The sequence below is a fragment of the Anopheles coluzzii genome, chromosome 2 (genome assembly GCF_943734685.1).
Source record: "Anopheles coluzzii chromosome 2, AcolN3, whole genome shotgun sequence".
Taxonomy (NCBI): Eukaryota; Metazoa; Arthropoda; class Insecta; order Diptera; family Culicidae; genus Anopheles; species Anopheles coluzzii.
In genome coordinates this window covers 117,001,115-117,025,884 of record NC_064670.1, presented here as the reverse complement: position 1 = coordinate 117,025,884, position 24,770 = coordinate 117,001,115, and the positions used below count along the sequence as shown (strand labels likewise).

At 44.1% G+C, this 24,770-nt stretch overlaps 5 protein-coding genes across 7 annotated transcripts; 4 read left to right on the top strand and 1 right to left on the bottom strand.

Moving 5' to 3' along the window:
- Nucleotides 1-1,085: 1,085 nt before the first annotated feature.
- Nucleotides 1,086-1,573, top strand: LOC120952964 (uncharacterized). Its single transcript, XM_049607472.1, has 2 exons — nucleotides 1,086-1,191; nucleotides 1,257-1,573. The coding sequence occupies exons 1-2, from the start codon at nucleotides 1,183-1,185 to the stop codon at nucleotides 1,557-1,559; spliced, it is 312 nt and encodes a 103-aa protein (XP_049463429.1). The 5' UTR covers nucleotides 1,086-1,182; the 3' UTR covers nucleotides 1,560-1,573.
- A 2,661-nt stretch (nucleotides 1,574-4,234) lies between these two features.
- Nucleotides 4,235-4,716, top strand: LOC120951394 (uncharacterized). The gene is made up of 2 exons (XM_040370081.2): nucleotides 4,235-4,278; nucleotides 4,357-4,716. The coding sequence occupies exons 1-2, from the start codon at nucleotides 4,270-4,272 to the stop codon at nucleotides 4,651-4,653; spliced, it is 306 nt and encodes a 101-aa protein (XP_040226015.2). The 5' UTR covers nucleotides 4,235-4,269; the 3' UTR covers nucleotides 4,654-4,716.
- A 5,392-nt stretch (nucleotides 4,717-10,108) lies between these two features.
- Nucleotides 10,109-11,686, bottom strand: LOC120949987 (uncharacterized). 2 transcript variants are annotated; one of them, XM_040367667.2, is made up of 3 exons: nucleotides 10,884-11,686; nucleotides 10,543-10,805; nucleotides 10,109-10,422 (listed from the first exon to the last, which is right to left on the bottom strand). In XM_040367667.2, the coding sequence occupies exons 1-3, from the start codon at nucleotides 11,023-11,025 to the stop codon at nucleotides 10,414-10,416; spliced, it is 414 nt and encodes a 137-aa protein (XP_040223601.2). In that variant the 5' UTR covers nucleotides 11,026-11,686; the 3' UTR covers nucleotides 10,109-10,413. The 2 variants fall into 2 exon arrangements, with proteins under 2 accessions (XP_040223601.2, XP_040223600.2); XM_040367666.2 differs by having other exon boundaries at nucleotides 10,109-10,805; nucleotides 10,884-11,685.
- Nucleotides 11,687-15,621: 3,935 nt separating this feature from the next.
- On the top strand, nucleotides 15,622-17,695 carry LOC125906835 (uncharacterized). Its single transcript, XM_049607470.1, has 3 exons — nucleotides 15,622-15,832; nucleotides 15,943-16,111; nucleotides 16,226-17,695. The coding sequence occupies exons 1-3, from the start codon at nucleotides 15,638-15,640 to the stop codon at nucleotides 16,267-16,269; spliced, it is 408 nt and encodes a 135-aa protein (XP_049463427.1). The 5' UTR covers nucleotides 15,622-15,637; the 3' UTR covers nucleotides 16,270-17,695.
- A 585-nt stretch (nucleotides 17,696-18,280) lies between these two features.
- On the top strand, nucleotides 18,281-24,337 carry LOC120950157 (toll-like receptor 13). Of its 2 annotated transcripts, none has more exons than XM_040367968.2 (5): nucleotides 18,281-18,841; nucleotides 21,964-22,093; nucleotides 22,170-23,629; nucleotides 23,697-23,824; nucleotides 23,894-24,337. In XM_040367968.2, the coding sequence occupies exons 1-5, from the start codon at nucleotides 18,296-18,298 to the stop codon at nucleotides 24,081-24,083; spliced, it is 2,454 nt and encodes an 817-aa protein (XP_040223902.2). In that variant the 5' UTR covers nucleotides 18,281-18,295; the 3' UTR covers nucleotides 24,084-24,337. The 2 variants fall into 2 exon arrangements, with proteins under 2 accessions (XP_040223902.2, XP_049463410.1); XM_049607453.1 differs by lacking the exon at nucleotides 18,281-18,841 and adding an exon at nucleotides 18,909-20,175.
- The last annotated feature ends 433 nt before the right edge of the window (nucleotides 24,338-24,770 follow it).

The following is a 24,770-nucleotide window of genomic DNA, read 5'->3' as shown; positions in this document are numbered from 1 at the left end:
CTGATGGAAGAAGCGATTACGGTGCAAATGGTGTATAAAATAAATAATCTTGGTTAAATGTTAAATTTTGAAGTCCTTCGTTTGTCTGTTTATGAGTTTATTTATTTTATTTATCCACACGAAGCAGTGGTAACGAAGGGGATAAATAAGTTCTTCGCCGAAAAGGAATGCAATTTGGAAGAAATCCAAAGCACTCGAAAGAAGTTGAGCAGCTACGCTATTCTTTCGCCAACTTGAGTGAGAAATACATTATTATTTAGTTTTATTGCCACACCTTTCTTATTCTCTGCTCTCAGAAAAGCACATTTGTTGCAGGATATTTTTTGTTAAAATTTCAACGTCCACGTAGTAAAGTAAAGTGAACGAAAAAGGAAAAATGGAATAAAAAAAATGTTTTAACGAATAAGAATTCTGTTTAACTTTTTACAATAAGTGCCAAGAAGAAATAATGAGCGTTGTCCTACGTCGTACATTCGGGCGAACTTCTGATGAACTAGCAGTTTGTGATCATTATATTTCGTGAATCATTAAATGTGAATTGACAAAATCAATGACAAGCGGTTTATACAAACTATATTTTATGAACAGTATAAATTATTTTAATATAAAAAAAAACTATCGGAATCTGTATTGATCAATTTAGTGACACACCGTATGTTCAAAGTGCAATGAAGATGTATAAATTATCCAACCAAATTAATGTTAAAATGTATTAATGTTAAAAATGGCAAAGAAGTACGCCGTTTTTTTTAAATACAAGATCGTACAAGAATGACATGTTTGATTATTGTATGTCACCTCATCGTAAATGGACCGGAATTTCCCTTTTTGAGAATTATCAAAATGCTCTTAGAAGCAACCCTAGCGGCCAGAAGCAGATGTTAATTAAAGTTGGAAACTCCAATGTTTGGCAGACGACATCTGATCGAAAGCCATGAAGATAGAGAGAGAGAGAGAAAGAGAGAGAGAGAGAGAGAGAGAGTTGCGATTTCTCATCGATTCTATCAGTACCGTACGATTGTGACGTCACGTGGAATTCACAGCTATCATCTGCGAGCTTTCTTTTGGTGTCTAGGATATAAAAGTCGCATCCGGAGCTTGGACAGACATCAGTTACAGAAACACACTGTCAGAGAGACGTGCTCACAAAAGCATCACAAAAGAAATCTAAATACCAACACGATGTTCAAGGTATACAGAAGAACTTCAATTTCAGCTTCTCCAGGTGATAACACGGCGATTTCTCTCTCCCTAAGGTACTGTGTTTACTTGCTTTCGTTGCGGTGGTGTCCGCCGGAATTAGCCAACCGAGGCCGTCGGCCGTCTATCAGCCCAGAATTGTGAAGCGGGAGGCTGAGACTGTGCCAGCAGAGCCGAAGGAAGCAGTGGAAGCGGTCGAGGGCCAGGACGATATGGATAAGGCGGAGACGTTCGGGTTCGGATACCACAAGGTGATCCACACCTATCCGAGCTATTACCCTGGTTTCTACCCTGGCTACTATGGATACGGTTATCCTGCTTACTATCAGCCTAGCTTCTACCATGGATACTATTATTAGATATTTATTTAATAAAAAAAGCTTAATTTAAACCATAATTTATGATTAAAATGGTTTTTTAATTAATGCGGTGAATGACACATTGGAAAGAAAAAAAAGGGTAATTTGTTGAATGTAAATGTTTAGAGACAGATCGACTCCCGTTGCAAGGACTGACTATCTGGCTATGAGGAATGCTAATAAATGGAAGCCTGGATTGGCCGGTATTATCGCGTATGTTTAAACAATTTGGAAGAATAATTTAGAATATGGAAATTACGAACGAGTAGGAATCGTAGTCTTACTGGTGTTTTGTCAGTAAGTGATGCAAAAGTACCGAATTGGCTTCTATTTAAAAAAACATGATTATTTATATGGTTATTGTCATATATTGTAGTTAGTAAAGCATAATTAATATTCCGAATAAAGAAATAAAATGGTACAAAATTCAAATAAAAAAACGTATACTGCTTCAAAGTTCGTGGATTTTATTGCACAACTTACCCGGAGTTCTAATATTGTTGTGAGTATCACGTAAAGAAAGATTGAATGCATTTTGTAAGCTACAATATGGCGCGCAACAACATTCAACACATGCATTATAACCATCCTAAGAGCAACTTTCTAAAAGTCTAAAATAGGAATACAAATGCCTGCAATTCAGAACATTACAAATACTAAGGCAGTTTTCAGCCGTCTGTGTTAAGGAGCTCCTGAAATTGATGAAACTGCCAAAAATTGATTATTTTGAATGATATTCGAACCTTCTTCAATAATCTGGTCTTTCTGTTCAAGATCACTGAACGATCTTGAACTTGAACGATCCACAGTGCTTTGACTTTTGCACATTTTTGCTTGATTTGGCTTTGTGTGATCAGTGTGCAAACAGCGTAAATTTGGTTGTATGACACACCTTTTGACGTGATATAATTCAATTTACAGTCAATTTTGTTTGTTGTGGGTTTTATTCTGATATTTCATGCGCTCCATTTCGTTTCTCTCACCTGGGTGATAAACACTGAGTAACACTATGTCTGCCAAGTTTTTGCGGGTCATCCTTCTGTCTGTTTGGGGTGTTTTTGTCTATGTTCCTACACGAACAATAGTACACAGAGTGGTTTAGGGGAAAGTATTTCGACCCATGTAAATACACCTGTATACTTTCACACAATAGTGTGTTGGTACAACAAGCAGCCAGCAATACATAGTCGAAAGAGCATATAAATTTGGTGGAATATGCGTTTCAAACATTCACGGTGATCATATGCAAGCATATGAAGATCATGGTTGGCGATGATGGCAAAGTTTTGACATGTATATAATGTTACCCGAAACATTGAAACGTCCTGTGACGTCGAAAGACGGGTTTCCCCACAATTGTTTGTGAATTTCACACCAACTGTATAAAAACAGGAACCTTTCTTTCGGTATGCAGTATCAATCGAACACTCGTGACACAATCATAACAAGCTTCCAACGCTTTTCAACAATTGCAAATCAAAATCACAATGTTTAAGGTACTTCTGGTAATATATTCGACTATATAGAATGTATTTATAATAAATACAATTTATCTCTCAAAAGCTTCTGTGCTTGTTCACCGTTGTCGGAGCCGTCTCCGCTATGCCTCGTGTATCGGAATGGCCAGCACCAGGACAAGCCTCTACGGGAAATGTTCTAAAGCGCGATGTGCAGCAACCGTTCCATCAAACAATGCAGAACAATCCACAAAACGCCAAGGAAGAAGGAGCGGCCGTTGCTGGTGAAGACGATATGGACAAGGCGGAGACGTTCGGGTTCGGTTATCATCATTACTACTCGTATCCAGCATACTATTACCCGAGCTATTACTACGGATACTATCCAAGCTACTACTACGGATACCACTGGTAGCTTGTAGTAGTGAGCGACAACATTATAACACATAATAAATTATTATCCATACAGAGCGTAACTAAGGCTCTATCATTGAAAGGGAAGTCAATTGTGAAAGAAAAATCTTGATGGCTCGTCCAGAAATAAAAAGAAAACAATACGGTACTTACCTTCATTTACTCCCTTTTGATTCCACGCGATTCAGTGCTGGAACTTGCTGTTTTCAACGTTTTTAAAACTCTATCACCGATTGCATCCTGCACACTTTTTTATTTGATGCATTTTATTCAATGTGTACATTATTCACTTAACTTTCTATCTTTCAATAGACATAACAGTTTCGTACAGAACGATCATAATATACGATCGCTAGACTCACACACAACGAGAACTTTTCGAATCATACCTGTAAATCACACGCGATGGTTACGGTTCGTTTGACGCAATTCGTACCTCACTTTTGGTGGGCAAGACACCAAAATCACACATTCAGATACCTTTGCCGCAATTAACGATCCAAACTAGAACCCGATGACCCCGATGGGACCGATACGAACGGGAAAGACGCATAAAATCTGTAAAATTCTAAAGTATAGGCGAGTGAGCTGCATTGGGGCAGCGTTTCGCAGCAGAACAAAATCTCGTGCTTCCTGTGACGTCAGCAGCAGTCAAATCGTTCCAACTGATGGGTTGACGCATTGTTCTATCTTTAATTTGTGGAAGTATAAAAGGAGGTGCTTACATGGACATGGAACATCATTTAAATTGGAACTGTTTTACCGAGCGGATCAATTTTCGAAACAAGCCTTTAATCAAGTTTCTAATCTAGGCACGAACCCCCAAAAAACGCATTACAATGTTTAAGGTACGTACAAGGATGGAAATACAAAATAAAATAAAAACACTAATTCATAAAACTTCTGCTCTTCTTTTACGATTACAGCTTCTTTGCATGTTGGTCTGTGTTTTCGCGGTAGTCGCTGCACTGCCCAGTGGCATTGAGGAACGATCCCACCAAGATGGACTAACTAAACGAGACACCGTCGCTTCAGCAAACGATCAAGAAAATGATGCGATCGAGAATGCAGTGGAGTCGTCCCAGGACGACATGGATAAAGCGGAAACGTTTGGCTTTGGGTACCGCAAGTACATCCACTTCTATCCACGATACTATCCCCGCTACTACTACGGTAGCTACTATCCGCGCTACTACTACGGACACTACGGTCACTACTGGTAAAGCCGCAACAAGTGGGAATGCGTGATTCGATCATCTGTAAAATATTGCACACTACTCGTTTAAAAAAAAAAATCATATCACATTTCTATTGAAAACCAATCCACATAAAAGTGTCCATAAAATGTAAGCAAAAGAAATAAAATCTTCAAAGCTATAATTATATACCCTCTTTTGAATGCGTTGAGAAAAAACGTTATAACGAAAGCTAATTTAACTTCTAGGGTATTATTTATTTGATTTTCCCCCTTTTTGACAGCTGATTTTTTTTATGTTTGCAAAGCTTTGCACGTTGATTACACTTTCGTGATGTAGCTTACGAGTCCCTTGAAAGATCCTTTTATGTAACGATCGCCAACCATTTATTTGAAGATCACACAATGAAATGGATGTTACTTTTTTCACCACAATTTTGTAAGCATTCAAGTATTATTCACTGTAATTGTAATTGGACTGAAAAATCGAAAAGATAAACCAACTTTAAAGCAACGGTGCTTTAATCTTCTTTCCGTATAAATAAATACAGAAACCCAATTTTCTTATGTTAAATCACTATTTACTGAGCAATGTTACAAGCTGTAATACAGGTGCACTTTGATACAATTTTTATAAACCGCTGGGACACTTCACGATCACTGATTTTGTAGCAATGCTTATGCAATACACTGAAGCAACTGTCGCCGTCTTGTTTCGTAGTTTTGAGATGTTTTTAAGAAATGAATAATATTAGCTATATTATCCTGAAAGCACACGAAACGATGCAAACACGAGCTGCAAATCTGTAATGAACTTTTCACCTGAGACGAATTTATCAAATTAAGCAAAGATAAATTTATGGAAATGGATAAGAGATAAGAAACATTTTCTTACTAAAATAATAAACTGCATCACTTTTAGGTTGTAATTTTGATAAATTAATTTAATAAATTTAATTTGTAAATAATCTATTTTTTTGTATAAAAAATATTTGTAAGTTTATGTGTTTACACACAATGTATTGCATAAAAAGGTAAATTTTCTATTTTTTTAAACAACTATTCGAATTTTTCCCCTTTTTTATTCAATTACCCCTTTTTGCAATGTATATAAATTTATCGAGAAGATTCGAGAACACTTGCTACCCTGCCCATGGTTGGAGGAAAAGTGATTAGCTGTACAGACGCAGGGTTATACATTCGTAACCACTACCACCATAACACTAACACATACAGTAACTGCCTTATTTTTCCCTTCCCATTTCGAAGCGATCCGTTCCACACTGTACCGAGGAGCGTCCCTCGGCAGGGATGGTCAACTATCGTCGCTATTTTTCCCTCGATCGACTCCCATTGTGAACCATTTACTCCCGAGACATAGATGGTGGTATTGGTGTATGTACACCATCTAATACTACTACTACTACTACTACCAAGCAACGTTTATATTAAAGAGCACATAAGAGGAAAACATGTATAGTATATTGTAGCCATTTCTCTCAGACGCCATTTTGTTTGTTCTTTTTTGTGTTTTAGATCGTCTAAGGGTTGCTCTGTTTTTTTGTTACACTTTAAAGAAATGTTTGATTGTGTGTTGTGTGTGGTTTAACGTCCGAAACGAAGGAACTTTCTTTTGCATTTGTTTTTCTCTCCGATCTTCCCGTCTTTGATCGCTGTCTTAAAAAGAAGATCACGCTTTTGTGTCGTGTAGATGCAAAAGTGTGTACTTCCCCGAAATAAATGGTGCCACATTTCCAAATTCTCCCATAATCGGGCCGCAGCGTCCTACACTGTTCGCACGATTCGATTTTCTACCGCTTCCCCAAAAACAAAGCTGGAACACCATGGATATTGTCCCCGGGGAAGTTGGCTACAGGCCATCGATTGACGTCAAAAGACCCGATCTTTGGAGTAAACAATCCCGAACTTTACAGGGAAACCACGGACCAGCAAAAGGCCGGCACAAGTGGGTGGCACGCCATCGGAAGCGAAGGGAAACGGCCAAAAAAGGGGCCCAAACAAGCGTTGCATTCTTCGCCAGCGGGCCACAATCAAAATAAAAGATGTCGTTAATTTCATGGATATGGCTTGCCCCCACTCCCCCCGCGAAAGGTCCCTTTCGGAATCGAAGCGTCCCTGTTGCTTTGTTGCTCATCCCATTCCCTCCACCAAAGCACCCTTTTGTGCACGAAAGCAAAGGAGGAAAATTAAACACTCGCCGATCGATACACATGGACCGGTGCGTGTGTGCATGAAGGTAGGACGGGTTTAGTACGCTTCGAAGGGTGTTCCGTGTGGGTAAAGGTGTAAATATTTTTGGGGCTTTTAGGTCGATTTTTACAACATTCTGCCATTCTACTGCCACTCCGCGTGTAAAACTGGTTTAGTGACGCAAATGCGAATGCGAGGGCAGATTATGATTTCAGATTGGTTTGTGCAGCAGTAGCAGAGCGCACGGAGGGTTTGAGCGCGTGGAATTTATACGTCCTAGCAGGCACGAACGGGGTTAGTGCCCTGCGATCGCGCAAAGTTTGCGTGAGTTTTGGCAAAGCATCATGCTGGCTTTTAGGGATGATATAATTTATGGGATTGAGGCAGGCGATCGTCCTCTAAACGGGTTGATGTAAATTGTGACAAATTGCCACTGAATTGATCTCTATTAGCGTAAAGCAAGCCCTTTACAAAAACAAACCAGATCGCACTAAATGTCACACGTTCGTGAATCAATCATTAAGATTATCGGTTGTAAAAGGCCATTCCACTAGTAGCTGGCCAGAATTAGGTAGCGTCCATAAATTTCCTTTTTTTAGATGAAAGAGCTGTGCTGCGGTAAAGCGGCCAAGCATCTATCATGCAGATTTATGCAAAACGATCTGAGCGCGACGAGTTCGCAGACACGGAGACAGTTCTTCGTAGACGCGCCCTCCAATGGTTGATGGAGACGTTGGAGAGGTTTAGAATGTCAACAAAACGGGAAAGCGTCTTATGGGCTGGCTGCCGTCTGGTAGCGTAATCTGCGATAATCACATTCAGCACAAACAGATGCACTAATTCATTGCTCGAAGTAATGTTTTATTAAAAGGATTATTATTGTTAGACGACACTCTAATTTTAAATCGCAAATTTCTTCTTATAACGGGATATTAACGTTACCCATGAATCACGATGGAGAAGATCAATGGTTTATCTACCGGGAAGTTCAGGGCATGCCGAGAGATGTGTTTTCATTATACCTTTTAAGAGGTTTTACAGTTTTTTTCTAATTTTGATAAGAGCTAAGATGTATGAATTATTTTCAATGGGGCTGTAATCTGCTAACAGATTTAAAATATACAGCAAGAAATTCAAGGGACTTTTAAGAAGAAATCAATGTGTTGGTAAAGCACTTTATTCGGGGAAAGCTTTAGTATATTTTGTAAATTGAAATTAAAAATCAATTTCTAAGTCCCGATCGTACGCAGACCGGACAGTATGAATGAAACATGTGCATAAATGAATAAATTAACGGATGGATGAGCGAACATTTTGCTCCACGTCCAGTATTGGCATTGCGGGTTGCCTACTTTTAGGGGGATAACATAAAACGTAGAACATCGAATCTATACGAACGGTGCTGCAGGGGTTTTAAGATTGTAAAAACAAAATACTAATGAATTTGGAATAGCACATGAAAATAAGTTAAAAAAAATCAGCTTGAAGAATCATACAATTTATTGTTTTGTCGTAACAATCTACGCGATTATACTGTGCTATGTAGTCTTCAGAGTTATATTATGAGCCCACGCAGACAAATGTTCATTCCATGCTATGAAGAAACGTTTACTTTAGTATTATTTCATTACGTTTAGTATTATTGTTTATCAGCATCTACGATTTTTATATCGGTTATATATTTTATAAGCTTTAAAATTGTAATTTCTGAAAATTGATTCAGTCATCTATTTCGATCAGCACGAATGACCGTTTTAGTGACTATTTATAACCTCAGACCTCAAATCTGACGATCGCTCATTGTCAACAAACCGTATCGCTCACAGGGAATCTTTAACATATCAACCCGCCTCCACGTGACAATTATCCCGCAAGCATACAATAGTCAATTGTTTCCGTGTGCTTTATTTTGCCGACGTCCTATTGAGACAATGTGTACAACCGCAAGTAACAATATGCTACATCGAACTACATAAATTCTGCTCTCCAATACCCCTGATCAGTTACAGTTGGAAGTTTGCAGTGCTCTAACACAGGTGACATCCATCCAAAATGGTCCAAGCAATGGTAAGGCTCAAAAAACCCTGTGAAAAGTAAAACTATTTCCTTGTAATGTCCCCGGTTCTTTCATTCCAGCATCATCTCTTTATCTTAATTTATCTGCTGACCATCGCGTGCAGTGCCACTCTCGAGCAGCCGATCGAACAGCAGACACAGTTGGCCGAGACAGAAAAGGACCCAATACCGCCGATCTACAATACGCCGCCCCAACCACCGGTCAAGATACTGCGCGAAACCAGCCCCATCACGCAGCGGGAAAGCATGCCAATGTCCGACGAAGATTTGCAGCAGTCAGCTGCGTACACGTACAGCTACTATCGGCCGGTGTACCACCCGGGCGTATACTACTCCTACTACCCACGGTATCGTTGGTACAGACCGTACTACTACTACCACAACTGGTGGTATTATTGATTTGCGGAAATGGGTTTCGTTTCGAATGGATTTTGGAGCGCACAAACGACGAACAATCTAATGGCAGTTGAAATGTTATTAAACGAAACAAACCACCAAATCACAAATGCGTCATTCAGAACGTGTATTGCACAATGTGTGTTTATAGAGCAAAAAATAAGTTAGATTACCCTCTCCTTTGTATTTGGAGACACGGAACTGTTGCAGAACAAATCAAGCAAGCGAACGAGCGAAGCAAATCGTTTATGGAACGAGCAAAAAGCTAGTAGCCCTGCCTGATGGCAATGATTACTTCGATTTCGTTTTTCCTAAATTATTTCCCCTTCTGTACGGATTGAAGATCACCTTTCGTAGATCGTGTAGGTTCACCGAGAGTGGTCAATAAAACCACGTGTGCATCGATCCCCCATAAAAAAACCGACAGAAAATAAACACGTGCCACGCGGGTGTGCCATTGGAAGTGAATCATGCGGTAGCACAGTTAGCAGAGAGAAGCTAGCGGAACCACTGGACCGTGTAGATCTATTAGGGTGCGTTACTAATAAATAGTCACTGATGCAATTTTCACGGCGTTAATTTACTGCACAAACTTTGAACGTGTGAACTTAACCTTCACCTCGCCAGGCCACAGTGAGTATCCACCATGCTCCACCTTCAGTTTCGTTCTGCTACGGTTGACGCTAGGAATCGTGGTCCGATATTTTGTCATTTTGTCCCAATGCGGTGGAACGATTGTGAAGGTCAAGCACAAAGCCTACTTTTCGGATCTCGTTTGAAAGAAAGCTAAACCATCTAGCATTGCTTAATACAATGGAAACCGGTTTAATCAGATGAGCAAAGTATCACAATATGATCGATGAAAGCTTATAAATAGGTGTATATTCCCCAGAAAATAGTAAACCTTAGACAAATAGGCACTACTAAACAAAGCAGATTTAGTTTGGTTTAGGCTTTTGTAACGCCTGCCTTGCATCGCCTTCCCCCCCCTATTCTTTCCACGCCCTGATCTGTCCAGAATTTTGCTCACAACGTTCGCCAAAAAAAGGAGATACTCTCAGCCTCAACAACGCCGTTCGCCAGGCAGTAGCCAGCCAGCCCGCTGCTAATGAACCTGAAATTTTGAAACTCAGTTTTCAGGCAGTGCATCATCACCATCGTCAAGCGAGAGGCTCGTCTTGGTCGGTGCGGCCGTGGACGAGCTCGACGAGTCGGACGAAGATTTGGAACTCACCGGCGTCAGCGAACCGGACACCTTCAGGCTGCCAGTGTACGACGTTGGTTTCGCCTCGTACGAGGACGAGTAGCTGCTCGAGTACGACTTGTACGTCGGGTAGGACGGGTGCGATGAGTACGACTTGGAGGAATCGTCCCAGCCGGAGCTGCTGTGCGAGTTGCCGGCATGTTTGGCCAGCAGAAGCAGCTTACCGCCACCAATGCCCAGCGCCAAGCCCTTCACCACCAGTGCCCCGATACCGGCCAGCCCGGTGAAAATCACTGCCAGAGAGAAAATGTGTAGGAAAGTGTAAGGATTTAAGTTCCAGCTTCTTTCTTCCCTTTTTCTGCACCACATACCCGTCTTTGGGTCGATGTGGAAGGCCGATTCTGCCGTTTCCAGATCGTTGGTGTCGCTGTCCTGCTCCTCCAGCTGTTCACTCCACACCAATCCAATGATCAGCATCACCAGCAACGTGCTGCTACTTCCGAACAGTTTCATTTTCCTGGAGTTTATGGGGTTTTTTTTTCGCAGCAAAACACAACAATGTCCTTCACTCACTCCGAACCGACGACACTGGTGGCACTTTTATTGCTTATGCTAATCCGATTTATTCACTGCTCCCAATTCGGCTGCCTCAACCACCAGCAAAATGCTCAAACCACTGTTGATGACGCCTAATACGCCTAATGCTTGCTCACATATATCACCGCAAAACACCGCTCGTGCCCAATGCTACCGACGACTGACCCGGGTTGGACATCAATGAACGCTTTTTATACGACGACACCGATGCAGCATCGCATCTTATCGCGCGCCCTGGCCGTTGCCCACATTTCGAGGATCCTTCAAAGCGCTTGTTGATGTTGGGTTTGTTTGTTTGTTTGTTTGTGTTGCGCCCTCAACGCCCAGTGATCAACGCTAGAGTGAAGAGTGCATTGGAGTTTTCGGGCTTGGAAGGAGTGGGGTTAAGTGGCAACGGTTTTGCCGGTTGCCGAAAACGATGGGACGACGGTGGGGGGGGCTGTCGCGAAATAGATTATTCGGTCAGTCACTAATTCGATTTTGGCCATTCAACTAGGACGAATTTGAAACAAGGAAGCGTTGGCGCCGAAGGTTACGTTTGGGATCATGTGTCGTTAGAGATGGGAGATGGGGATCTTTAGTTCTTGCGGAGTCCAAGGTCATTTCAAAGTAAATTCTGTTCAAGGTGTAATAAGTACAATTTAGTAAAGGTTTCAGAACACCTTAATGAACTCGAATTGATCACTCACGTCTATTGATCTACATAGAGACATCTACAAGCTGATGGCCTATTAGTGTTGCGTTTGATTTCAAGCAGATGGAGACATAACAAGCGCCCGATATCGACATTGAGGGGGTTTTACGTATTAAATCAGAAAGCGTGCGTTAGTGAAATAGTCATCAACCTAGTTACATTTTTCACTCCTAATTGCCTACGTCATATTGGATTTGATTGTCTTCGTCTTATTGGATTTTGACAGTTGTGTACAAACATAATCCTAGGATGCTCTGACGCTTGTATAACTTTAGCGGTCAAATGTCAAACTCTATACAAAAAAAAAGAAAAAAAGAAAAAAGGAATTGGTATCGTAAATTCCTCCATTAGTCGACCTTGCCGTCACCGAAACGTGCCAGAGCGCGCTGTTGTTGCCCTTTTTGATGTGGGCCGAAGGCACGTGCTCGTCACCCTTTGTAATCATTTGCCAAAATCTCCCCCCCCCCCCCCCCCAAGCCAGGTTACCGTTCAAAGAGCTGTTGTTGCATTCTGATGAAGAGGCCAATGCATTAAGCAATCGGCTCGAGGACCGCACCTTTCAGAAGCGGCTAGAAGGATGCTTAACCTGGTTCGGAGTCTTGGCTTGGCGAGGCTTGGGTGGCGCAAGCAACCCATCCCGACACCTTTTGGCAGGTGCTCCGCAAGCTGCGGCTAATTGGCAGGCTTGCCGGCGTACTAATAATGATTGCATTGGAGAGCACTCAGGCTCGGTGTTGTTTGTGTGTTACTGTTGCTGTTGTTACCGCTTGAAGGGTGAAGATGATGGTCCAATGTTACCCAAACACGGTGCAGCGTGCACCGTGTTGGCAGCGTTGCCCGATCGTGTAGACCGTGAGCGGCGGTTAGATTGAAGGTATCTGATAAATCGGAACTTTGTTTGGAAAATTACCGACTCGGACACGGAGGACAACCGTGCTTATGATGGGGTCATTCAACGGGTTGTTATAAAATTACAGTATTGTCGTGTGGATTGGCAGCTTTCGGCAATAGCGGAGGTCGATCGGGCCTGAGTGTGGCTGAATGAGCAACAGTGGGGAGGAATGGAAATTTATCAAATTAACTATCACCCCACCAAAAATGTGCATCTTCGGTGGTGGGTTCGTTCCAATGACCGCACGCCTGACGCCATTCGGATGACACTGCGCCATAACGAGATTAGGCCTCGGCTCATGTGGGAGAGCGAAACTAGTTTGTGTGTCGGCCCCAGGTGAGTTTGCATACATTCGATACGCTTTTCGGCGTATCTAATGCAATCCGCCGCGTGTCAACTGCGTGTGAGTTGGTTGAACCCGAAGGTGGCAGCGTCCTCGTCCGATGGAGACGATCACACGAGTGTGCTCTTCAACAGCAACTGCTTAGCCTCTCGATCTTTCCGCGCATCGTGATGGTTGTCGTTCAATAATCTGGTTCGTGTAGCATAATTTATTCCTTGCTTGGATTGTACAATCCCCGTACGTGTGAGTGTGGCACAACTTGTCCTTGGCGGTGGGAGCTTCCCTGGGTGGGAGCTCGGGTGGACCTTGAAATAAGCCGTTGATGCACCCAGTGGACGATTTAACGTGGCCTAGTTTAAGGGCTATCGGAGTTGACATTGTGATGAGGCTCATTTCCATATGTGTTTATGTTTTGTGGTGGTTTCTTCTTTGAGCTATTCTTTAGATGCATGGCGGGAAAGATGAGCAGCTGGTCAGTCGGTGGGCCAATAAGACGTGTGGACGAAATGATGCGTGATGCCATCAGCAATAACCGTTTCCATCAGAGAGTTTGAGATTTGTGGATAAAAATAGATATGGAAGTATCTTGTAGGTTTGCGTTAATCAAACTCCACCCTCCCTCAAAAGCAGGATGTCATTAGACAAGGATCGAATGGCCAAGGACACACGCGTGATGCTTCGGAAATGTATTAAAATTCAAAAGACATATTTTTCTTCCAAATTCGCTCCCCATTGAAGGATGCAGCCGACACAGAAGATACGACTGACAGAGGACACCTACAGTCGAAAGCGGATCTTCCGGCCTGGGTATTACGAAATCTCAGCAGTTAGGAAGCTGTCAGTTCGAGGTGATCGACTTATTCATGAGGTGGTGAATAATATCTAACCTATTATCGTTATTTACCAACCTCGTCTGAGAATGTATCGACTGTCTTTAAACATTCGAAACGTCCATCGTCGTATTCTCGAACGTGCAACAGTTCTATGGTGACCTTCAAACAATGTTGTTCTCCCCCTTTTTGTGTGCAAATAAATTCACAACAAAAAACCCCAACCGGCTAATGTATACGGCAAATTACGCACTCGGCAAGACTGCATTACGCTCACCCATCCAAGCATGGGACCGAATCGGTATGGGTGTGTAGCATGGCGAGAGGATGGCAACATTTTAATGAACAAAACAAAAAAGGCAAAGAAACAAATACACCCCCCGGGGGTAGCTACGAACGATTATCACAATTCGATCGTGGTACAATACCGAGTGATCTTCATTCATTCGCTTGAAGCTCAGTGTTCAGTGCACAAGAAAGAAGGGGGAGAAAAGGCAGACGGTGGAAAATGGCAAACACACTATAAGCGGTTAGGTGTTTCACACCTTCACGGCGAATGGATCGAGACGTCCGAGCAGGACCCTTGGGAAGGGGTTGGAGTGCGGGTCTGCGAAGAGTATATATTATGCAATACGAAACGATTGATAAAGCGTTCATTTCCGTAGCAGAAAGTTTGCAAATTTTGGAGTTTTTTTTTGGTGTATTTTATGACGTTTTTAGATTTAAATGCTTCAGTGCTTCGGGGAGCGTGTCTTTGGAGCAAAAGGCGTCAACATTGCTTTGAGACGGTAGAGCTGATGGATCCGATTCCCTTCTCTTATGGCCCAAAACAGTATATCTCTAATATTCTTTTTTCATTTTTAAAATATCTTCTGTCTCGCACTTGCAGTCACAGAAGAGAAGGCTCACGCTAAGTCGATTCCGTACCACTGATTAACAACACACAAAATCCCCTTAACAAACCGATCGATCAAAGCTCGTGTCCCAAATCCTGTGCTTTACGTATTGGTGCAAGCTTGCATACCCTCTCGTTAAAACCACCCAGACAAACCCGCTTGACGTCAATCTAAAACAAAAAAAAAGGTTCGTCGCTTGTTGCCCATCGTGCTCGCGGGCAAGAATATCTTTCGTATTAGCGCAGGTACTAATGCGTTTGCAATCGATGTCGCAACAGCGTAACAGCGTGCTAACAAGCATGATCTACACTCCCACCATTAAAAACCGGTGGGGAGTGGGGAATTAAAACCAGCCTCACGCGCCTCCTCTTTGCCTCTCCGATGCAAGAATGCACCCGATTGCAGTCGCAGTGTGGTAGTTGTGTACACGCTGTGTACACACAATCCATCAGCTGTTACGCTAGCTTGCGTGCTCGCTCCCTCTTCGTACCGTTGCTAGTCAACGTTGTTACTGTCTCTCTCTCTTTCCTCACTTCTACTAGTACGCTCCACACACAGCGCCTACTAAGCTGAGCGCATTAGTCACCTCCACAAACAGAGTGTCCGTGTGTCTGTGTGCGTCATATCGCATTTGAACGTCCAGCTAGTGATGTATCACTTTTGCTCTCCCTCTTTCTCGTCTCTGCTCAACACACGCAAACGCTACTCGTTACAAACACCACACGACGTGTTTCCCTCCCGTTTGGCGCGCTAACAGTCACCACCAATCCGTCAAGGTCGCTTTAGAAATCTATCACGCGAAATAAAAGTGAAACAGAGTGACGGCTGTGTAGTGAGAAGGAGAGCGAGAAGGCACGAGTCGGCGTACAGCGAATGCGCATCGATCGGTGTTGCGCATTTTCGCGGTTCACTATCGTGTCAGTTCGTGGCGTTAGTTCTTCGCAGATCGACCGTTTGCCGCGTGGTCGTTCTTGCCGTGATCGTGCTCTCGTGATCGTGAGTAATAGTGACAGGAGACAGGAGCAAACCAAATCCCATCCCAACATGTGTACCAGTGATGCTTGTTCCGTGAGTGGCAAATTGGTGAACGATTATGTATTCTTCAATGAAGAAAAGTACTAAAATATGTATCATTTCTGGTACGTTTAATGTTTTTTGGGGGCAATTCCAATTGGCAGATCATGGTCACCGTGATAGACGGGCTGGTGAACGCAACCAAGATGCCGCTCGGGTTGGCCGAGGCCGACAGCAGCCTGCTCGCGTTGTCCAACCGGTCCGCAGCCGCCGGGTTCGATGCAGCCGATGCAATCGTGGACGCTTCGTTCGATTTGCTGGTGAAAAAGTTTTGTGAGTCTCTGTGTGCTGTGAATCGTGAATGTGGCAATATTTTACTCATTTTTACGCTCTCTCTCTCGCTCTCAATCACTTCTCTCCCCCCCCCCCCCCCCCTCTCCAAAACAGTTCGTGACACTGGTGTTCTTCATCTATCTGGTGCAGATCGTTAAGTTTCTAACGCTCCCGCTGCGCGAACGGCTCGAGCAGGGCGAGGAAGCGCAACGCCTCAAGCGCATCTGCATGATCATCGTGAAGGCCATCCTGTCCGGCAGTGCCGGCGCTTGCTAAGCCCCGTTGCGTCCGCAATCACCGCTTGCGCGTACAGCAATGAACGTGAACCAACAGGAAGGCGCGCGGTGCAAACTTTCCCCCTTTGGATCAGCTGCTGTCACCATTGTTTTGCTTTGTGCCTTTCTTTATGATGTACGGTTTAGTTAGTTTTATGATGCAATTTCCCAACCTCCCCCTCAATGCACACACACACACACAAACGCGCGCAAATGGTGTTGCGTATCGTATCGTGGCCGGCGTTTTGTACGTGCAGCGTATCTCTAATTGATCGTGCGATTAAAGCATCAAATAGGCAGGAACCAGCTACCACCTGTCCCAAATTGACCTATATTTAAATATGGAAGGAACCGAGGTGGTTCGTTGACACACTGTTCACATAACACGCACATGAAATCGATATTACGATCACTTTTTTTTGTCGATACGATTTTCGTTCTCCGGTCGCGGATTGGCTGTGATTTCAAAGTGTCCTGTGTCCTTCGCTTGCTACTACAGTACACTGCCCGGCAAGTGATACAGGCTGGTGTGAGAGTCGAAACCCAATAGGTATTATGATAGATAGCGTGTGCGTTGCATAGCTAGTGTAAGAAGAAAAGGTAGACAATTTTATTAGCTGTTAAGGTATGCGACCGGGTAAGCAGGTGATATGAAGCCAACACCACCGCTACTGCTGTTGGCAGGTTTTAAGTGAATGTGAAAACGAAACGGTGTCCAATTGAAGTGAAACCACCGACCGAAGTTAGATGGTTTTACTAGCCCGCACGAACATGTTGTGTTTGCTCCGTTTCATAACGAACCGCTTCACTAGTATCGTAAAGCCCATTACGAAATATGCTTCATAACTCAGCCACCAGAACTAGAGAGACGCACTAGACACGTTTAAAGTTCGAGATTTGGCCCACCTGCCCCAAAACTGCTGCACTCTTTTATCCACTAGCTGATCTCATGAGTGTTTCCTTTTCCATTGGATTTTGAAAGACGTGAGTTTATAGTGAAGATTGAAAGCATGCTGACCGTACCGAAACCGGTTTCGGGCTGCATTGTGCGGGACCGGAACTGTTGGCATTGAAAACGATCATCCTTGTCCGTGGAATGCGTCCGTGGAATGGGAAAGATAATGGGAAGCGTAGGCAACGAGGACCCGCGTGGAAGGCGAGGATGCAATCTGTAGGGTGCAGAGGGTGGCATTGATCGGTGTGTGCAGGGTAATGCACTATGCAATAAAGTGCAGTGAACGCAATAGGCAAGGTTATAGCGAGTTAAAAGGAAGTGTATGTAATGAATAAATTGATTTTTTTGTAAACAAATTTTAAAAGACTTTTTAAATTTGACGTTTTACCTTTTTCCCCCAAAAATTGATAACAAAATGGCCAGATTTATAATTGGTTTATTGATGACAAGTAGCACAGCACAGTTTGGTTTGGTAATTGCAATTGGTTGGTAAACTCATTGCCCTGCTATCACTTTTAATCACCCGTACACAAGCCCGTAAACAACAGCCCAAACAGTTACAACCATCAACAGTGTGGCTTGTACATCTTCCTCCGCCTAGCAGAAGTCATCGATGGGCAGAGATATCGAGCGTTAGATTGCGGGAGAGATAACTACTACCGCGAAGCCTTACAAATGTTGCACTCGCCATCCCGAAAGGCACGGTAAGTCCTATCGACAGCAAGCAAAACCGAATCATCACCACCACCACCACCACCGGGAACGTGTTTTGCTTTCCTTGCCCGTATCTATGACGAGTGCCCTTTTTTGTCGCCCTATCATACTCCTATCGGCCTGCCGGTACCGTATCAGATAAGTTGTCGCTTGTTACGCGCGCGCGCACTTCGACACTGACCATCGGTCCCCAAACTGGCCGACCAATCACGACCGATAAGAGCCACTAGCCGCGGCCGGATGTCGATACGGCCGATGCCCCGAGTTCCACCCTTAGTAGCTTACCAACGGTTCGTCCGGCAGGTTGGTAGCGGTATCGAACGAATGGAAATAGCCGAGTTCTACTGCCGGAACGTTGCCGTACTGCTTCCGGTGCTTCTAGTGCTGCTGCTGGTGGTGCTGCCGAGCGCCAACAATCGCAAGGCCCGTTCGGTGGGATCGGTAGCCGCCGCCGCCGCTCCACCCACCGACCCGTCCGACTGCGATCTGCTCGGGTGCGGCGGTATCTACGAGTGTTACGGCAATGGTTGGGTGAACTATCTGCCGTACCGGGCCGGCGAACGGTACAACATCCCGCTGAGCGCGTTCCACGCCGGGGCCAGCACGCAGCAGGGCCAGCCGGAGTGTCTGCTCGGCACGGCCAACAACTATCTGCCGTGGGTGACGGAGGACGGCCGGCTGACGGTACGGCCCGGACCGCATGCGCTCGATCTGTCCAGCCTGCGGCTGTCCGATCACGGTGTGCAGGGCTTGGTGCAGGGTGTCAGCGCACTGATACCACTTGAAGTTAGTATGCGCGGGGGCACGTGTTTTGTTGCGTGAATAAGTGAAGTGTGCGTGTGTGTGTATGTTTGTCTGTTTCAAACGTCATCCAATGTTTTAATTTGTGTGTTTGTGTGTGTAGAGTGCAACATTGAGTGAAATGAATTTAATTTCTGTTGCCCCTTGTCAAGATGCCGTGGAGCACGCTCAGTGCGGTGTTTGGTGTGCGACGTGTGTATGAGGGGAAAAGTATCGATAACGATAATTTTTGTGTGTTTTCTACGCTTATTTTTTTTCGCCCCACTCTTCGTGTATTTTTTGTTTTATCTCAATGTTAACAAGGGTAGACCGGTTCGAGAAGAAAAGCGCAATTAAAACCGAGAAGAAAAGTCAATCGAAAATAGGATGGCGATACCGCGTAACCTTGGCAACGGATTGGGGCAGCTTTGATCAGCTGTCAAATGGGATACCAGCAGTGGAGCAAATAATTGGCGCTTGGCCAGACGATTCGGTGTGGTATCGATGTGTGGCTTCTTATCTCGCGCGAATAACAAAGTCGTTTGTAAATCATTCCTAATGCGACAAGAATCTCTTGATCGTACGGCGCGATAAGCGATGAGTGTTCGGGGGTGTCTTGAATCGAATTGTGAGCCTTTTTTCTGGAGTGATGCAATTTGAAAAGGAAAAACACAAACATGTTCCAACCGTCGGAAGTGCGTAATTCATACTGCAATCAAGTAGCGTCCACGGGGGAAACATTCCAACAATTTGTTGAACCACTTAGGTGGTGGGCTCGCAAATCAAAACTACTTGAAACAACTAAATAAGAGTGACGAGTAGCAAATAGAGCAGCAAGGTGCAAACAGTGCTCCCAGAAAAAACAACCCTATTCCGTCAATAACGATGATCCCGGGATCGTGACCTAAACTATTGCGAAGAAGCGCACGCTTCTGATACGGTTTATCGGTTATAATCTGTGCGAATTAGTGCTATCTTGACCGGGCGCGAGGGAGAGAGATTAGGCGACCGGACGGCAGTGTATCGCGTCCGCTCGCAGTCGCGAAGCTAATCGGACGGATCGTGAAAGATCCCACCGGTATTAATAAGGGACTGTTATCGTGCAAACAATCGATCCATCACAATGAGTTTAGAAAGGGTGAAAAAGAAGCGAACCCCCCGACTGCGACGTGCCGTCTGTACTATCCAGCACGACGCAGTAATAATGATTCTCACGTTAAGATTGTTTACAAATGCGACACTTTGCTCAGGATGTAAACCAAATGTTAACTTGCTTCAATTTCTTATATTTTGTCAATAGTTTTACAGTACATTACAGTACATCGGAACCCATTGCAGAGGTAGTTATCAACGAGAAAACAACAGTGTTTTATCATATTGTGCTGATTTTCACAAAAAAAACCTAATTAATTCTGTCCAGAATTTGAACTAAGATTTTTTTTCCCAAGAGGACAGTTGAAGTAAATTGTGATTAATTGCATAAAAATTGTTTTTAGATAAAGTGATAATAACAAGAAAAAGACGTTTGAAGATAGATGTGACGAATGCCTTAATGACCGTACGACGAACATCGTTGATTTGCACAGCAGTACTTAGGTTTAATGTTTCTTTGAGTATAAGAAAAAATACGTCCTGATCGTCCTGACCCTCTGAATTGGATGTTCGAACCTTTAAAACAGGCATATTATTTAGCAATTTATTTATCTCTCAAATAACGAAGGTTTGCTTCAGTAAAGTATGGTATGTAGATATATGATCGAATAAATTTATATTAGTAAGAAAATATTACACACCACAAATGCCTCAAGGGTCCGTAATTCGAAGCAATACGGTAATCTAAGCTTAACAACCAGAAGCTATTTGGGCATGTGGTTTTGTTTGGAGCGTTGACATCAGCCACCAACTGTAAAACTCTCTGTTAGAAAACTGTCCCAGTTTTGGCCTAGATACAATCTTCAACTCGAGGAACTAGGGGCATGTTCCTAGGTAGATGTTAATACAGTGGAACCTTGCATAACGAGTAATCCTTATAACGAATTTTTCGCATAACGCGCATATCTATATGCTTTACGAATGCCTCTCTTAAGGAGTAAAATCTCGTATAAAGAACAATTTAATTTTTGTTCTCGATAAGAAATCGTGATCATTTCGAGAGTTTCAATACTAAGAATCGTTAAATATCAAGCTATTTCAAGCTTCAAGCGAAAGGTGAAGTAAGTGAGTGTAGTGAGGTAATGTCTTCAGTTTAATTGCTCCATTTCTTTCCGTCTTTTTTGACAATATTGGAGCCCTCTTCCGCTTCGGTCGTGGAATTGGGCAGGATTTTAGTGTGTAGTGTTTCTCACTAAAAAGCGTGTGTTTCACAAGTGTGAGGTGTATTGATGGGTGTGTGACAAACTGTATGAAAAAGAGCCTCCCGCATAACGAGTTTTTGGCATAACGAGTGAGTCACTGGAACGGATTAAATTCGTTATGCGGGGTTCCACTATATTTATAAGATTCGTTGAGAGCTCATTCACAATTTGCTAGTCATTCTCCATGTTAGTAACGTCTAGTTGCAACGGTTGAGTCCCGTAGTTCAGTGAAACGAGTGATTAACGATTAGCGAGTGCTAATTTATCAGTCAGTTTGTTCCAAAACACATAGATAAAATGAAATTGAAAATTATAGTTGAAAAATAACAGCCGCAATGAAATGTACGCGAATTAATAGTTATTTTTGGTATATACCTTGATAACAAAAAACTTGGAATACGATCAGTTAGAGACATCGATCTTTGGGGACAAAAGTATTTAGTTTTCGAGAAATATCTTTGGACAAATATGTTTATCCGTTTTCCATAAAATATAAGACTATTATCTATAGTTCATCCAAAGAGACTGTTCCAATTGTAACTATAGGTAAACACATATACAGACAGCCCAAAGAGCCACATTCCTAAATGATCAAAGCTCTTTTACAACACATGAGACGATGCGCTTGTGGTTCAAACTATATCGGTGTGTGTATGTGTGGGTGGTTGTGAGTGTATGCTTCCTATGTACTGATGGGTTTATCACATTCGGTTGATCAGTTTGCAGAATTCCTTCCAAGCTAATTAGCACGTTTCGATCCTACTCCCCTAACAGGAAGTGCTTCATCTATCGATCGCACGGAACGAGCTAACGCTTGTACCCTCACCAACGCTGAAAAAGTTCCAAAATGTGCGCCTCCTCTCGCTGAGTGGCAATTTCTTCACCGAATTCTCCAACGACACAGGTAAGTGTGTGGTGCGGTAACAACAATCACCTCCAAACCTCCAGCAACACTCCCGTATTTGCTCTTCCAATTGCAGCCGAACACAACCGTTTGCCACTGCTGACCAAGCTGCGGGTGCTGGATATGCGCAACTGTAGCTTGCGCACACTGCCCGAAGCGTTCTTCCGCAATGTAAACCTCGAGTATCTGTTCCTGTCGCACAATCGCATCACAACACTGCCGGCGGAGATATTCTACCCGCTGCGCAGCCTGCTCCATCTCGACCTGTCCAACATGGATACGCGGCGCACGGGCGAGGAGCGGATCGAGAACCCGTTCATGAAGCTGATCGCGGGCGTCGACCTGCATCAGGATATCTTTTTCCCGCTCATCAGCCTGGTGTTTCTCGATCTGTCGAACACGCGGCTTGAGTATCAGGCGTTCATTGCGCTGCGCTCGGTGCAGTGGCGCGTCCAGTACGTCAGCTACTGCAACATTGGGCTGCCCGCGATCGTCGACTATCTGTTCGTGAGCAAAAAGATCGCAATGCTGGACATTTCGTACAACGTGGGGGTAGCGCAGTCGCTGCACTCGGCCAGCTTCACGCTGCTGGCCGACAGTCTGGAGGTGCTGTACTTCAAGGACTCGATGGTGCAGCAGCTGAACTGGCTGGTGCCGCTGCAGCGGCTGCGCGTGCTGAATCTGCGCGGGAACATACTGCGCATGCTGCAGCGGGAAAGTTTCGCCAATCTGACGCATCTGGAGCAGCTGGACCTGAGCTACAATTACATCTCGGCCTGGAATCAGCAGATCCTCACCACTACCACCGCACTGCAGAGTGTAAATTTGCGAAACAATAGCATCGTCATTCTAACGACGGACATGCTGTACGACTTCTCGCGCCTGTCGGCCATGGGCCTTGGTGGCAATACGATCCAGTGTTCGTGCAATTATGTAAAGTTTTTGCGCAACATTCTACACAACCGGACGGATGTGGCGGGAGCGTACACGATCTCGGCCGAGCCGCTCATCGTGGGCAGACGGGGGTCGGGTACGATCTCCAACAAGCTCTCGCTGCAGCACGTGCAGCTGTTCGACTACGAGGAGTCGGAGTATCTGTGCATGAACTTTACCAGCAATCAGAAGCTCGATCCGCTGGAGCTGCAGGACTGCATGATACCGGAGGATGAGCTGATCAATTCGGATATTCCGGAGGAGGGCGAGGATGAGCCAGCGCACGCGAAAAACCACACGCTGGTGTACATACTGGTCAGTGTGGCGGTCAGCTTCCTTATCCTTACCGGGGTTGGGCTGTTTTACTACTGGTTCCACATAAAGTACTTCTTCAAGATCATGAAAAACTCGGCCGTGCTTAGCTTCTTCAACGACGAGAAGCTGTACCTGGACAAGAGCGGGTTGCTGAAGGAGGCCGACTTCCATTACGATGTGTTTGTAAGCTACAGCAATGCGGATCGGTCCTGGGTGTTGGATCATCTGCTGCCGAACATGGAGGGAGTTAGTCAGATCAATCTTTGTCTGCATGAGCGTGACTTTGAGGTTTGCACCACTTCTTTATCTAGAAATTGGTTAGAATAATAACCTTCTCTTGCTTTCTTCCTCTCAGGTTGGGTATGGCATATTGGAGAACATAATATCGTGCATGGATCGGTCACGCTGTCTGATGCTGATCGTTTCGGAAAGCTTTCTGCTTAGCCACTGGTGTCAGTTCGAGATGCATCTCGCTCAGCATCGGTAAGAAAGGGACTGTGTGTTGTTTGATTAGTTTAATTTGATAATGCTTTACCTCTTCCTTCTGCTCAGATTGCTTGAAACATGCCGCGATGAGCTCATTCTCGTGCTGCTGGAAGACATCCCCAGGCGCAAGTGTCCGAAAACGCTTAGCTATCTGCTGAAGACGAAAACGTACATCAAATGGCCCACCAAGTCGGTGCACGAGCAGGCACTGTTTTGGAAGCGATTGCATAAAACTTTGCTAACATCGAAAGCATAGCATACCTTCAGGCGCACCTATATATTCACCACACACTCACCACCCCGTAGCACAGTTTGCATTGGCGCGATTCTGCCGTTGTCGAAAGAGATTGCTGCAAGCATTTGTTGTGTGAACGTGACCATATCTATTACGCATATACTGTTCATGATTGGCATGAAGCAATGATTAAGAAAGTATCTGCCCTCTTTAGGAGGAGTATTATCGTGTTAATAAATAGTTTAAATATAGTACAAATTATTGGTATAACGTAACATTGTATGGGTTTCGGAGAGTTTTTTTTTGTAACCTTTAATCTAAAATTGAAGGGTAAAATGAAATCAAACGATTCCATTTCCGTATCGTTTTCAGCTTCCTTAATCAACCCATGTTCCGAAGGCGAATAAAATGAACTTTAGTCACGAAAACTTCGTCGTAAACAACAGAAAACACATGCCTGAATCAAACGACTTCAACGGCAGCGAAACAAACGACGAACCTCGCCGGCACGTTAACCTCCACCGGTTCCGTTCCGCTCAGCTATGCAGATTTGTAAAAGCCGGTTCCGCACACACGCGTGCGTGCGCGTCCTGTTTTGTTTGTTTTGATGGCGTTTTGCTTGGCGTCTGGGGTGTGTGCGCTTTTGGTGTGTTGTGCGATGAATCATCGACGATCGAATAAACAGCTGTTATCGTATCGGCGAGGTTT